This window comes from Poecilia mexicana, unplaced genomic scaffold (assembly GCF_051168715.1).
Source record: "Poecilia mexicana isolate PSO_F unplaced genomic scaffold, ASM5116871v1 scaffold_7, whole genome shotgun sequence".
Classification (NCBI taxonomy): Eukaryota; Metazoa; Chordata; class Actinopteri; order Cyprinodontiformes; family Poeciliidae; genus Poecilia; species Poecilia mexicana.
The window spans coordinates 5,433,595-5,449,352 of NW_028263376.1; the positions used below are offsets into that span (position 1 = coordinate 5,433,595).

General features: G+C 39.0%; 1 protein-coding gene and 1 long non-coding RNA gene across 6 annotated transcripts in view; one reads left to right on the forward strand and one right to left on the reverse strand.

Annotated features, from left to right (window-relative positions):
* lamb2l (laminin, beta 2-like) overlaps positions 1-15,758 on the reverse strand; it is a 68,230-nt gene that overhangs the window by 41,161 nt on the left and 11,311 nt on the right. For all 5 annotated transcript variants that reach the window (XM_014967215.2, XM_088006917.1, XM_014967216.2 and 2 more), the window contains 2 exons: positions 14,827-14,906; positions 3,682-3,851 (listed from right to left, as the gene is read on the reverse strand). In XM_014967215.2, the coding sequence (XP_014822701.2) occupies positions 3,682-3,851; positions 14,827-14,890 (234 nt within the window). In that variant the 5' untranslated portion in view covers positions 14,891-14,906. The remainder of the gene's footprint in view (positions 1-3,681; positions 3,852-14,826; positions 14,907-15,758) is intronic.
* LOC148158260 (uncharacterized) lies at positions 4,609-5,759 on the forward strand. The gene is made up of 2 exons (XR_015763716.1): positions 4,609-4,982; positions 5,220-5,759. It is a non-coding gene; the product is annotated as an uncharacterized LOC148158260 (long non-coding RNA).

A 15,758-nucleotide genomic window follows, 5' to 3' on the forward strand; every position in this document is an offset into this window, starting at 1 on the left:
GGCTGTTGTCAAGGGTGATTAAGCTGGCAACAACAACGTGGCTGTGAAATGGACTCAGCTGAGCCAGGAAAGGAAGCACAGTCATGGATGTGCATGCATGTCAACTTTTACATGCCTGTGCACATATGAAAGAATAACACACCAGTTTGAGACCTGGAGCACGGATGTGAGCTGGACCTTATTAATACAATGTTCCTTAGAACCTATCAAAGTCATACAATTTCAAACATCTTACCTGTAAGAGCCAACACTTAGATTCAAAAGTACTACTTTGACTTTGATGCCTGTGAAGTGAAGATATATCAGCCAGATCCTAATTAATCTGGTCTTTCAGGCCCTCTGTATTGCTGATGTTGCCCTAAAGACCCTTCCCTCCTCTTCTCAGCTCTCATTTGTCTCCCATTAGTCAAGCCTGGTCAGCTGAACTAAAGGGTTTCGCTTTAACAATCCACTGGTTAAAGTCTGCAGCTGATTTGACAACACTTTTCTTTGTCCAACGGTAGTTTCAAACACAAAAAGAAAGTACATCCCACCTCCCTCATTTGGTTTCCATTGTACCTCAACTCAGGCTGTGAAACTGAGACTTTGCTGCCGTTTTCTCCTCAGTGATTGTCTCTTTTCTTTAGTTTTTCATTCACGCCCCCCTTCCTCACATTTCCCGTTGAGAAAAAGCAAATAATATGCAGCGATTACAGAGTAAAGGAGAGATAAAATAGTAGACAACAACCAGCTTACATACTTCCGCTCTATAGAAAACTAGAAAAAAAAAAGAGCCTGAAATCTGATCCTGCAGAGCAGAAAAACACTACCCAGGAAACAGACATTGAACATGAGTGACAGATGATAGCGTGGACATTTGAAAGCTGGATGACAAATGTTTTCTGTGGGGCTCTGAAGTGTCTTCAGACATACCAGGCTGTCACAATATCCTGACCCGTACTGTAGTAAGTAAGGTTGTAGAAAGCACAGAGCATCAATTATGTTCACCTGGAAGTTGACAGTGGTTAATATTCCTGCCCTGAGGCAGTGGAAGTGCAGGCACAAACATGCAGGTGTGCGGAAATGCACGGATGTGAGCTGGATGAATGTAAACATGATGGTGAAAACGCCAGGAGGAGTGCAGTGTGTGCAGGATGTTTTAGCAGAGTGTCCCACTGTGGAAAGAAGCTTAACCCAAACATATACAAGTTGCAAAAAACTTGTTTAATTGTGGAAAAGAGGTAGCAAACTAACACTCTTATGGCACAAACTGGCCAGAACCTCTCAGTGTGTGTGTGAACCTCTCTTACTTTTCATGAAATATGTTTGAGATAGTTTTCAGTTACAGTAGTTACAGTAGATACCCTGTATCTAACAATTACAACCTACTGCTGATGGAGGTTCTGTGGTGCTGAAGGGGCAAAGCACAACCCACATATGGAGGTCTTGGTCCTCAATGCAGATGTCACAGGTTTGACTCCCAGCCTGGTGACCTTTGCCCCGTGTCTTCCTCCTCTCTCATTGCCTACTTTCCTGTCTACCCATTCTCAAATAAAGGCCAGTTGAGCCAATAAAACCTTTTAAAAAAACATACTGCTGATGAATAGGGCTACCTATTAATGTCCTATAGTTTGCATAAGTATATTAATTTTTCCTTTGTTAACACTGTACCAAAACTGGCTCCAGCCCAGGGGCCCACATCCTTGCAAATCCAGCCCTTGTTACAACACCCATTTCTTCTTGTTGGAGGAGCAGAAGATGAGGTAGCTCCAGTATTTGAATGAATCTCTTCTGTCTAAACTTGCTAATCAACTAGAGTTTGTTTAAAGTGGACTGAACAGGGCTGGTGTGAGTGTACCCTTAGACAATATTTATAAGAGTATTTCACCATGTTTATATTTCTCCTCTGTGCAGATCCCATCTGCAGCTGCAGGTAGTTTTAATCTCCTTATATGCTGGTTATAATCTTTAATATCCTACTAAATCAGCTCACTCAATTAAATAATTATTTTTGTCAGGAGTTTTATTTCATCTAGCATACCCTGACTCTTTGAATACATATTCAAGCATACAGTTTTAATATTTCAGCATATGCATGTAATCTTCAATATATGTAGGCTACAGCAATGACACGACCCTGCTTAATGAGACCAGCAGCTACACATTCAGCCTCTCTAAGGGATTAAACTCAAAGTCACTGGTGAAGTGCAACCCACAAAAATTATATACTGAAATATGGCTTTAATTTTGGACTAATCAGAACAGCAAACAAAGATGTGATAAACTGAAAGAGAAAATGTGACAAAAACAGAGTGTGTGTTTAAAGAGGGTGGAGCCGCTAGTGAGTTAACAGCTGGAGGGGCCTCACTCATCAAAACTACAAACAAACAGACAGATGAACAATTATAGATGAAGTAGTGATGAGTGACTGATGGAGGAGCATGAAAAGAGAAAACATAACTGCAGTTTTCTTTTCCTCCTGACAGGAAGGCTTCATATACAGTGGCTTGCAAAAGTATTCATACCCATTGAACCTTTCCATATTCTGTTACCACAAACATAAAAATATATTTTCTTGAAATTTTACATGAAAGACCAACATAAAGTGGTATACAATTGCGAAATAGAAAGAAAATTGTACATGATTCAAAACATGTTTGCAAACTAAAAAATGAAGAGTGGCGTGCAAAACTATTCAGCCCCCATTTTCTCTGAGGACAACCAATTACCTTCAGAAGTTGCCTGATAACTGCTAATGTCTAATAGAATACACCTGTGTGTAATACAATCTCAGTACAAATACACGCATCTGTAACCCTACCAACACAACGCCATCCACCTAAACTTCTAGTCTGAACAAGCAGAGCACTGATCAGAGAGCCAACAGGCCCATGGTGACTCTGGACCAAACACAGATCCACAGCTCAGGTGGGAGAATCCATCCACGGGACAAGAATTATTGTTAAAAGAAAACCATAAGAAGTCCCATTTGCAGTTTTCCAGAAACCATGTCGGACACAGCAAACATGAGGTCAGAGACCAAAATTAAACTTTTGGCCAAAATGCAGAACGCTGTGTGGCAGAGAACTAACACTGTCCATCATTCTGACCACACAATCCTCACTGTCAAATATGGCAGTGGCTGCATCATGCTCTGTGGTGCTTCTCTTCAGCAAAGACAAGGAAGATGGTCAGAGTTACGGGACGATGGACGGAGCCAAATTCAGGGCAATGTTAGAAAGAAAACCTATTGGAGTCTGCAAAAGATTTGAGACTTCTCACGCCGCACTTTTCAGTTTTTTATATATAAAAATGTTTTGAATCATGTATAATTTTCTTTCCACTTCACAATTGTATATCACTTTGTGTTGGTGTTTAACACTAAATTTGTGGCTGTAATATGACAAAATATGGAAAAGTTCAAGGGGTATTACTTTTGCAAGCCACAGTATATACTGTATGGAGGACTGATGACCTGATAATCAGGTCAAGTTCAGGATTAAAGAAATGAATTTAAACCAGCACTTCATTCTGACACAGCATGCACAATAATTATGAGCTAAACTACCTGAAATTATCAAAACTGATCTGGAATAATCAAGTGCAATTATCCGCTTTTACTCCCTTTTTTTGCTTGGAGCTTTCCTTCAGAGTATGAATTTTGTTCCAATCTTCCCAGTGAGTGTGCACTCATTTCCTCACCTGCAGGTAGCTGACAATACAGAACTGCTCCGGTCCGTCCAGACCGCATGTGGAGGTGGCAGTCAGGTTGACAGCTCGTCCAATCAGAAGGTTTCCAGTTGCAGGGTAACAGCTTCCCTCAGTGCAGCCGTGAGGGCTCGACGGGAGCTCCTGTCCAAATGCATTCAGAGCTGCATACAAACACACACACGCGCGTGCACACACAAAAAAAAACACACACACAAAAAAAATACAACTGCTTGTAATCATTCTACCATTACAAGATTCCTCCATTTACTAATATAAAATTGAACACCACAAGAAAATCCAACCTCTGTACATTCAATACCGGCTAACTTGTTTCTAAAATGGTTTTCAAGTAATGGTTTCTACACAAGTTCAGCACATTTCAGATCAGTTATATGATGGACATTGAACTTGTCATGAGTTGTAGAGGTTGGTGGTGAGGAGAGACGCAGGTAGACCCAGGATGTAGATGAAAATTATGAGTTTAATGAAAATGCTCAAAACAGTCCAGATCAGGCGGCACGGCAGAGAACATAGAGCACAACTAGTTACCGGGAGCAACTGACATACTGAAGACTGAAACAGGAGCTAGGCAGACAGGACTTCTCAGTTCCACTGGAGAGCCGACACACGACAATAGTAGACGTTAGACAAGGACCGGACAAGAGACAGAGACCACAGGTGGACATAAATACACACGGGGTAATCAAGGGAACGAGACACACCTGGGAACAATCAAGGGCTGACAGGACAACACAGAGACTCAGGGAAACAGGACTAAACACAGAAAACCTCAAAATAACTATACAGAAAAACACGGATGATGACAGAATTTCTCTTTACAGCAAACCATAAAACCAGTCCAGTCAAGACACCAAAGAGGCATGAAATCCATGTCAGATTTTTCACCAATAGAGCTTTGGAGCGTGACGTCACTGCTCTAGTCGGAGGGGTATCAGCGCCATCTTAGGGGTCCATAGACAACAGTCTCGCAGTATAAAAAAAAAACAGTCTCGCAGATTTTTTCAATCCAAGTTACTTAAAATAATTTAGCTATAGTACGAACTTGCTACGTTATTGTCTGTAATGTCCGATCACACGACTGAAACGGTAAAAGGATATAAGACGGACTTTGGTTTCACTATTATCCTGCTTGGAAACAACGTGAGGAGGCTAAGCTATCGGTGCTAACGAAAAGAAGACGAATGTCCTGGTATCAGCGGTGACACGTCTTGATATCACGTTCTCCAAAATCCCCAGATACCTACAAGTTTCCTCCAGACATTTCCTTTCTGGTGAGTGTCTAAATTTGCTTTGTTGGTTTTGTGTCATAATGTTGTTCTATGATTTTGTCCGAGTGTTCTTACGTTCAGTTTCTGTTGTTTAGCTCGGGCTAATATTGTTTATGTAGCATAGTCCGAGTTTTGTCAGTGGACATCGAGGTTATTACATTATTGTGAAGTAAACTATTTTACTAGTGTTATCAAATTTACAGCTTTAATAGCGATGTGTTCTGATATGTCCTCTTAAAGGCAAACCGACGTATGAAATGGATGAGCTCAATCCTGACTGGGTTCCAGTGCTGAATGTGGGTCACTGCGAGGTAAACGCCACAACATCGGACCGACATGCGCGTCAATTAAAGAGGCGATACAGCAAAACCATCAACAGGTTACTGAGACTGATTTCATTATTTACCCCAGAAGAGATAAATAATGAAAACACAGTAGCAGAGGCAACAGAAGAGGAGCAAGTTGGAGAGGCTGAGGAGGAAGGAACCCCAGGAGAGGAGCTCAGCAAGGCTGCAGACTCTGAAGAGGAACAGGAACCATTTGTGTTGAAATATGTGTACAGTTGGAAGTGGCTGTTCTCTCATTTAATAATTTAATGTATTAAACATTCATGAATCGTTTGATTCAAGCACTTCAAGTTGCATGTAAACGTGAAGAAAAGAATCACATTTTAAGTAACAATTTGATATTTAAATATTCAGGTAATAAACATACATGTAATGAGATTATATTTTTAAATAAATATTTTATGTGATTAAAGTAAACAATTATATAATCAGACATCTGTCAAGACACTGGGTTTTTGGGTTTGTTTTGGTTTTCATTTTATTAACTTTGTGTTTCAATTCACTTAAGTGGTTCATGGTATTTAGTGTAGTTAGAATAATATTATTGCTTTTCCTTGTTTGTCTGAGTCCATGTCAAGCCTTCTTTAATGACTATTCTATTTTATCCTTCTAGTTATTTCTTATTTCAGCCTCCCTGCAGGGTTTCTAGTAATGTTTATTTCTTAATTTGATCACCATAGGTTCAGTTATTGTTCCATGTCTGAGTCTGTATCTTTCTGTGTCATTCTAGTTGGGTTATTTCTTTGTTTAGATCTTCTAGTTTCTCTTGCTCTGTGTTCCTTAGTTCTTATTGTTAGATCAGCCTTGTTTCTACATCCACATAAAGTAAGTCCACTGCCTGCTGCATTTGTGTCCACCGCCACATCATGACACAAACCAGATGAAAGAGCCCATCTTTAAACATTTAATGTGTAATTAAACAATAAAGGTGACAAATTTTATGAAATAGACCACACTTTAATAAATATTTGTTGTATTTAACATATTTCAGGTAAGTGAACATGTAATGACATAGATCCTGGCCTAGAATTTTATGCAATTGAACATTACGGGTAACAAATGATGATCATCTGAGGTAATACATTTTATGAATTTTCTTTTTTTTTTTAATATAATTCTGGTTAAAAAAGGGGTCAAAATGGAATAAAAATATGCCTAATCTATAGTTTAATAGAATAATTGTACACAGATTTTGAGTTAATAGGTTACATGACCTACAAGCTAAGAAAAATAAAACATTTTGACTGCAGAAATAGCTAAAAAATATATAAAAGGTGTTCAAATGTAATAAAGGTGAGTGTGCCTCATCTATACAATCTAGTAGAACAATTTCAAGCAGATTGAGTTAATGGGACACAATTTGGAAGCTACTGAAGAAAACATTTAATATTAAAATTATTGAATATGACTTAAAATTTTAATAGAAGATAGTGTGCCTCGTGTAATAGCATGAATGTCCACTTTTTGGTATCAGTTGGTCACAAGACAAAGCATTTATGCACAGGAGTGTTCGGAAATTGACAGCAGCAATGTGAAACTCCGAGCGCTTGTGGAGAGACTTAAGAACAGCTGGCCGAAATTAGCGTTCATAAATCGGATCAACCTTGAGCTGAACGTCTCTTACTCCGTGGAGCTCGGTTTATCCAGTATCCAACTTGAAAACAACTTTACTGCGGTTGGTAACACAATGAAAACACCGGTGTTCTGAATAGTTTGTTTTGGTCTGTGGACCCCAGACATGGCGCCGAGCGACGAAAACGTCATATCCTGTGACGTCAACTCCAAAGCTCTATACAACAGATGGTGATGAGAAATCACGTGGTTTGATTGGCTTGATTGGGGTTAAATTGTGTCAATGTCTTAAGTTGAGATTTCACATAATACGAAACGCCACCAACCACACCGTTTGGTATTGATTGATTAATTTATTGATTTATATACATTTTCTTTGTCGGAGGAAATTTTTAAACTTGTCTGTATTGAACAATAAATGTATTGTATTTAGGTACAGCCAAAGCATTTACAGTACACATCAAATACGTAAAAAGATTTTATGTTATACAACACACCAAATACACATCAATATCACTCGTTATTAACACATAAACTACATGTTAACAGCACCCTAATGTAGAATAAACATGCTGCTTATGCTTTTTTGTTGGGTCATAAACAGATGCTGATTGTGTCTTAAAAGGCACAAAAAGGTATTTTATTTGTTGTTGATATTTTATTTGTGTCATTAACACGTAGTTTATGTGTTAATTACAAGTGACATAATTGATGGGTAAACATCACTTACTTTCCATATTGTTTGTGTGTTGTGTGCACGTCGACATAAAGTGAAATATTTATGTTTATATGGCACTGGAGGCTTTCCATACTTTTTAGCATCTTCACTTTGATAAATTAGAGAGTTTTAAAAAAAATCAACAAAATTGTGTTCACGTGACTGACAATGACTTTATGAGTTTGAAGTCGTCTAACCATAACAGTAATTGTCTTATTTTGACCCTGCTTTTACTAGCCACTAGATCTAAAATTAATCTTTGTTTTATCATAATAGTGAAGATAGGAAAAGTATCTACTGGAGTTAAGATACTGACTGTTCACATGTGCACAAGACTACCCCACTTTGAAGAGTCTTTGTTCCAAATAGTCTGAATAATATATCTAAAAATTTCTCTGTTATTTGTTGGATTTCATTATGTTCAGAGAACATAATTTTAGTTTTACAGATGTAGTGAGCACAGCTGTTTTCCGCCACAAAAAAAACATTATTTTCCTTAATTAAATCACTAAAGTCCATCTTATGTCTTACTATTTTAAGTTTTATGATCAACTGAACATCAACATAGTAAGATATGAAGCTTTAAAGAAGGTTCATATCTTCTTTCAGAGAAGGCATGAAGCAAAGAATAATATCTTCAAAGAACTTCGTCTGTTGATTTGGAGACAATAGAAAGGCAGACATGCTGAGGCATGATGGGAAAGTCATGGGTGGTTTCAAATGGAATCAAAAGTATTTTCTGTGAAAAAATGAAATACTGCATCTCTGCTCTTGATGAGCATTGTAGCGAGAATTACTTTCCAATGTGTGATTTATTTTTAATAAAGATAACACAAGTAGCATAAAAAAAATTTGAGATGATATCAGTGTTTTTTGTTTCTTTTATTATTATTGTAGTTAATTCCTGGTATTATCACCTTTCATCCTCAACATTTATGTCACTCAAAGTGCATTATCTATTATAATTCCATTCTCTTTTCAGATGGATAGAGTGAATAGGAAATGCAAACATTGCAATACATTTTTTTCTTTACTTTAACAGCAACTGTACGAATTCTAATGAAGATTTAGTTCTTTTCTCATTCTTCCCTTGTTCTGCTACATCCTAGTAGCCAAAACACTGGTTTGTGGAACGTGTGGAAACAAATGTTATTGACATTTTGGGTTCCATTATAAAAGCTGCACACTGTTCTTTTGAAATGACTGATTAAATGCACTTTTTCCCAATAACTGCCCTCCATAACCTACCCAACCATTTTTCACTGCCTACAGAAGGTATTAAGAGAGAGAGCGTGAAGGCAGTGCTGATTCTGCTGAACCCTCAGTAGCCAATAAATATCTTTTTTTTTAAATATGATTTTGCTGATGGCTTTTAATTATTTGACCGCTTTGACAGAAAAGCGGTCAAAGTTAGAAGAGGTACACATGCGGTAAAAGTGGTAAAACCTTATGCAAGTCTCTTAAAGAGGCAGTATTACATATTGTCCAGCCACATAGTGCCATTTCATAGTCCAATCTAGTAACTATGTTGCGTTCAGTTGTTATAAAAATGCTGAATGTATTAAATATGACTTAAAAGAAATTTGACTTCCTGATTTAATGCCTTGAAATTGGGCTTGTCTCTTTGAAAACTCCTGCTCTTTCTGACACTCCTCTGTTGACCCTTTAACAATGTTTTTACCAGCGTTTCACTGAGAAGCAGCTCATATGAGCTCAGAAGAGGTGCACTTCCAAACTCCACGCAGAAAGAGCCCAGGCTGGGATCAGACTGGGATAGGACTTTCCTCCTGCAAGGCAACAGTGCATGCACTGCAGCCTCTGTGTTTTATGTTATTGTAAAATATGAAGAACCAAATTTACTCATTAAGGTCACACATTGCTAGCAGCAAATCCTTAGAAACTTTCCAAATGTTTTGCGAGAGCCGTTATGTAACCTGGTACTGGATAAATAAACTTAGCTGAATTAAAACAACGTTTTTACAAAATTATTATGAATGAATTACAGTTGCAAAGCATTTGGAGCATGCAAAAATGCAGCCTACTTGTCATGATTGCAGCCCTGCAGCCCTACCCTGAGTGTGCCGATTACTCATTACCCTCACCTGCACTGTGCTGCTCCCTATTTAAACAGCTGCTCGTCACCAGCTCAGTGTGAGATTGTTTGTTGCCACAGTCACAGCTTTCAAGTCTTGTTCCATGTTCATGAGTCTCCTGGTTTTCTTATCCCATCTGTTTTTTTGACCACAGATTTTGGCCTTTTCCCTCTGCTGTTGAAGATTTTTGATCTCCTGTTGCTGAACCCTGCCTGCCTCTGACCCTGCCTCCAGTTTTCTGTCTGTTGGATTTACATTGCCTGAGAAGCCCCTGTGCATGACCCTGGATTGTTTCAACGACTAAGTCTCTGGTTTGTGGATTTCGTCCCAGTCATCTGGTTGTCCCCTGAGTCCCCACGGCCCATTCACCCTACTGTCCCCTAGCTGGCTTCCCAACCCCTGTGGTTTCCCCATTCCTCAGTCACCAGTGTGACCACACCCTGTGGAGCCCCTTCTTACCCTTATTTTTTAATAAACTTTATGTGAACTTGAATACTTGTCTTGGCTGCGTTTTGGGTTCTGGCTGATTTTGCTTGTACATTACACTACTTGTTAAGCTTAAGGTGCTGTATTGATATTGGCTAGTCATCTTTTAGCTAACATTACCTTCATTCAACAGTCTCTTAGTTTGGGGGGAAAAACTGTGAAACGTTCGTTGTGTTTTACTGGTTTGCTGCCATGATTCTAACACAACTGAGTAGCTCTGCCCAACAGCAGCAGGTCTCCTTTATTGCTGAACAGGTGTAAACCCAGCGCGAGCGTTGTAGCGCTCATGTTGCGTTTAAAGGCGGCTTGAAAAAACAGGTTTCAACATGTTAACAACGGATTAAACAGTTTTAACTGCTGATAAAAGTGACAGAGGACACAAATATGGGAAGTGCAGAAGCCCCTACTGTATCAAATTGACAGAGGAATAACAGAGAGTTGGCCATTCTAAGGTAAAAACCCAGGGCTTACAGCGTTTTGTTTTTTTCAACCAGACTGCTTCCTGCGCCTCCCTTGCAATGGCACGGCGCCCCCCCTAGGGGGCACGCCCCACAGTTTGGGAACCTCTGCATTAATGTCACAGTTTCAAGCTAAATATTTAGTTAGCAAGCTAAATATTTTGCTTCAAAGTAAATATTCACAGTTAACAAGCTAAATATTTAGCTACAAACTAAATATTTATAAGCTAAATACTTAGTTCAGCTATTGACCCTTTGCACATGACGTCACGCTCTTCATGATGCAGCTCACTCTGCCATAACAGGCGTCAAAACAACCTATGCACTCCTTTAAAACCTGTCATAAAACAGATAGCTAGTAGCCTAATATCACTTCTATTTGTTTGATTTAATTTTAAAAATGGTCATAGTATGCACAGACAAGGATGCAGCTGTCAATCATAAAGACTGGCAGCCCTCGGTGTGGATTTGTAGCGAACACTTTTTACAAGTTAAGAAGATTAATGTTCATATACTTTATAAGTAAGTACGAATAGAAAAATATCAAATACTGCACTATGGAAAAGGTACGTACCTAACAATTAGTAACCATGGAGAAGATACCCCACCATCATGTAGCCATCTAACATGTATGTGAAAAACTGGTTAGCATCTCATCTTTTATACGTTAAGTCTCCTCTGGTGTAAGGAGAAACGCTGTCTGTGAATCCCAACCAGGTGTGCTATGTTAGACAAATTAGCTTGACTCAAGTAGAAGCCATGGCTAAATTGACAAAAACAACTTCGGAAAACAATTTCAGTCGCTCTGTTCAACACTCCCCTCACTTCCGATGTCAGTCGGAAGTGAGGGAGACGAGTTTCTGACGACTCTTTGCAACTAACTAATGATTAGTTGCAAAGAGTTCATATATTTTGTTAGAAGCTAACCATATAGCTAGCAAGCCAAATATTTAGGTCTGAGCTAAACTTAGCTCAGACCTAAATATTCACATCCAATAAGTGGAGGTGGACTTCCAAAATAAAAGCTGGATCTTCCAAACCTCTTTATACTCCTCCAAAGTTATTGTCTGTGGAAAGTTTTAATCTGTTTCACAACACTGAATAAAAAATTTCTTCCAGCCATTCAGAACAAACACACACACATGCACACGCATGCACACGAACACACACACGCACAATTGTAAATGCCTTGGCTGGTGTTCAAGTACAAGGTTCAATGTGAAGGATTTTCTGAATTCCTGTGAAACCTTAGCAGTGGCCGACTGACTGGAACGACTAACGTTTTTGAGTCACCTTTCAGGAAGTAGGATAGATTCCACAACATTGGGCAACAGTGTACCCCAACTTCTGAGCTATCTATTTCAAATGTAACAATGACAAAAGAAGACAAAAAGCTGAGAAATATACTGACTGCAGCCAAGAGACACCCAGGCCAAGCAGAAAATACAACTCAGTGTAGCTATGAGACTTCAACAGAAAACACAGATACAAGAAAATCATAACAAGGTCAGTTTAAATTTTATCAGTGTTGAGGCTGGAAGTATCAGGCCTTGGTCCCTCCCTTCTATTCAAACAATCCAGACAAAGATTACAGAGCTTGATTGAGAGCTACAACAGAGTGTCACCTGACCTCACTCTATAGGTATTACTTTACACAACAGGTTCATTCTCTGGTCAGACTACCCAGGTAAAGCTCCATAAAAATTCCACACAAAAAAATATTCCAATCCCTGAAGATAAAAAAGTAGAATTTTTTTTGTTTGGTTTATTTTGTCCCCTTTTTCACACAACAAAGACAATAAACAAAAGACAAGCACAAAGATTACGATGTTCATAAATAAATAATGAAAAGTATGCTCAAAATAAGCACCAGAGAGTACAAGAGAAGCAGTGACCAATACTAAAAGTACCCGGAAGGCAAGAATTTCTTTTTATCTTGGCAATTAATTTAGTTTCTGATTTAGTGCTTCTGTTTGTTTTGCATCACTTCAATTTTTCACCACCACACAGGTTGTTGCTGGTGGGAAATATTCTCACTGATTGAGACAGTGATAGGGGTACCCTTCATATGTGTTGTGATCTGTCTGTGCTACTCTGTCTAGACACGTACCCCTCAGCTTTTCTCATAAATTAGCCTCAGTTTTAATCGCCGACTGAGTTTATGTTTAGGCACAGACCACACACTTGCTGAAAGTATGCCTATATTAGAAGCTTCGTGTCTGGTTTTGTCTAATGGATTTCTTCAAATCTGCTAGACTGAGACATATTTGAATAGTGTTTGAGGAGTTGATTATGAGGCTAAACCACTGTGAAACTCCCATAAAGCTATTTTTATTCTTTGAAGTGAATTTCTAGCCTCTGAGCCATCAGAAATGGCTTCAGGTTCAGTATTGTTAGTTTATTCTAACAATAGAGATTGTGGTTCTCTGCTTGGTTAGCACATTTCTACTGTTGTGATCACATTGCTGTCGGATCATGAAGGAAGAGAAAAATGGTAGATGGATAAATACACAGCCTGACCGGAAAAAAAGTGCCAACTGAATTTAACTGAGCAACTAGGTATAATCTTTTTATTGAATAGATACTGCATAGACAATTGTCTTCCAGCTGGTGCAATAAGAAGCACAACCATGTGGAAGAACCCAACCTGGCTAGAATCATTTCCACATACAATGTGAAGGGTATTCAAGAGGTTGGGACTAAACTGTTGTAGTCATAAGAAAACCACTGGATAGTGAAGTTAATTGGACAAACAGGCTGCAATTAGCAAGGAAACATAAAGGCTGGACATTAGAGTGATGGAAGAAGGTCTGATGAATCCAGATTGACCCTCTTCTAGAGTGATGGTCACATCACGATAAGAAGAGAGGCAGATGAAGTGGTGCAGCCATCGTGCTTAGTGTCTACTACCACTAGGAATGAGCAACCCGCTGTGATCTGGGGTTGCTGCAGCTGGTCAGGTCCAGGTTCAGCTGATTATCTGAACATACTGAATGACCAGGTTAGTCCACCAATGGATTTTTCTTCCCTGATGGGACTTGGACATTCCAAAATGACAGTGCCAAGCTTTATCGAGCTTAAATTGTGGATCAGTCACCATAAAATCCAGAGACCTATTGAGAATCTTTGGATCGTTCTGGAGATGACTTTGTGCAGTTTAAAGAGTTTTTTTCCTATAATTCCTTTTCTGAATGGTCTAAAATACATAAAGACTTTTTCTACCTAACTTTCCATATTGGGCAAAAAAGATTTGGAGGTCAAGTAGCTGTTTAATTGTAGTTTGTCTCCAGCAGTGTGCTTGAGACCATTTGGTCTGTCAGAGTAGCACGTGCTACTGGAGCATATCCACCCAGGAAAAGTCACACATAAATACCCCCTAAGGCATAAGCCTCGTGTATGCAGCAAGAATGCAAGAACGTTGGAAAAATTCACTCATCAGAGGCTCAATTCCAGGTGTCAGAGGGCTGGACACAACTTCTGGTTCTTTAGCTATGCTATACTCACAGAGCAAAGATTGTTCCAGGTATCTGCACCAACGTTCTTTGAACTAAAGTCCAACTTTATTGGACTTTACCAGTATAAGTGTCATTAAAGTTCACTGCTTCTATCCCTTCACAAATGCAGCCTTCTTCTATCTAGTTAAAGATTAATGTAAAAGCTGGAAGAAAAGACAAGTGTGTGCAGGTGAGTTTGATCAGGTGAGCTCAGAACTTCAGGTTTGATCAATCCATGCAATGTTCAATTCAACAGGTAAAACACAGACTAAAATCAGCATTAGTGGTGCAAAATATATCAGCATCAACATCAGTATTGACCGAAGGAGGAAGGGAGGGAATTGACCATGTGGTGTTTGCTTGGTCATCTAACAGTGGTAGTGACGCAGTGCAGGTTGTTTGGCTGCTTTTCACGGTGTCAAAAGGATGGATTAATATATATAACATATGTAAATATTGGTTGTCGTTCATAGCATCAACATTAATATCAGACATCAGTACTGACCCACATTTTCATATCGACGAATCCCTAATCAGCATATCTTATCTTTACACTGGACATAACATCTGAACAGAAAATCCCAACACAGTGGCACCAGTGTCACAATACGCAGTCACTAAAAGTTAAGATTTAAAAGCAAGCCTAAAATAGTGACAAACATTTATGAATGTAACTCACCCAGCACCAGAAGGCTCAAATGAATAATTTTGATGGGCATCTTAATGGCCAAGTGGATGGACATCTGACTGTTTCTTTATCTGAAAAACAGAGAAGTAAAGCAATAAAGTAAATAATAATAAAATAAGTAAATAATTAAAAAAAAAAGAATAAAGCAAGTGAAAGTATTTTTTATGGTTTTGTTTTTTTATTCAGAGTTACTGAAACCAAGGTTCATGATATGAGATAACTTGAATGTATAATAAAATATAAAACGTGAAGAGATGATCCATATATTATCTCTGGCGCTCATCCTTTTGGGGGCATGGAGGGCTAACGCCGCTTTCCAGCAGACATTGGGTGAGTTGTCATTGGTACTGCCTGGACAGAAGGCTAGTCCATCACACAGTAACACTGAGACGCACAAGAAAAACAACCATTCACTCACTCGCTCCTAAGGACTATTTAGAGAGACCAATTAACTGTAGGAAGAAGGCAAAGTGCTCATAAAAAATCCACCTCTCAGACTGAGGGACAAACTCCTATCACCAAATATGAAAAATGTAACACCTTGAAATTGGGCCTCTGTCTCTTTAAAAACTCCCGCTCTTTCTGAAACTCTGATTTCATCACAACATTAGACCTTTAACAACGTATTACCAGTGTCACACTGAGATGTACCGTAGTTTGTATGATGAGATAAGCAGATGCGCAGTTCCAGCTGCTAATTGCTGCTGGCTAGTCTGAAGGAGCTGAGTGGGGGAGGGGAGCTCTGTGAGGCAGAAGATTTGAAATTGCAGCCCCGAGCTGCATCCCCAAAAAGAGGAAGAGATGCATCTTTGGTCCCTCAAGCCGTTTTGCACAGCTGAATGGTTGCCATGGAGACTAAAGAATTTCTCAAATATGAATGAAGGGAACAACGCAACATTCCATGTATGATTTTGATGAGGGAA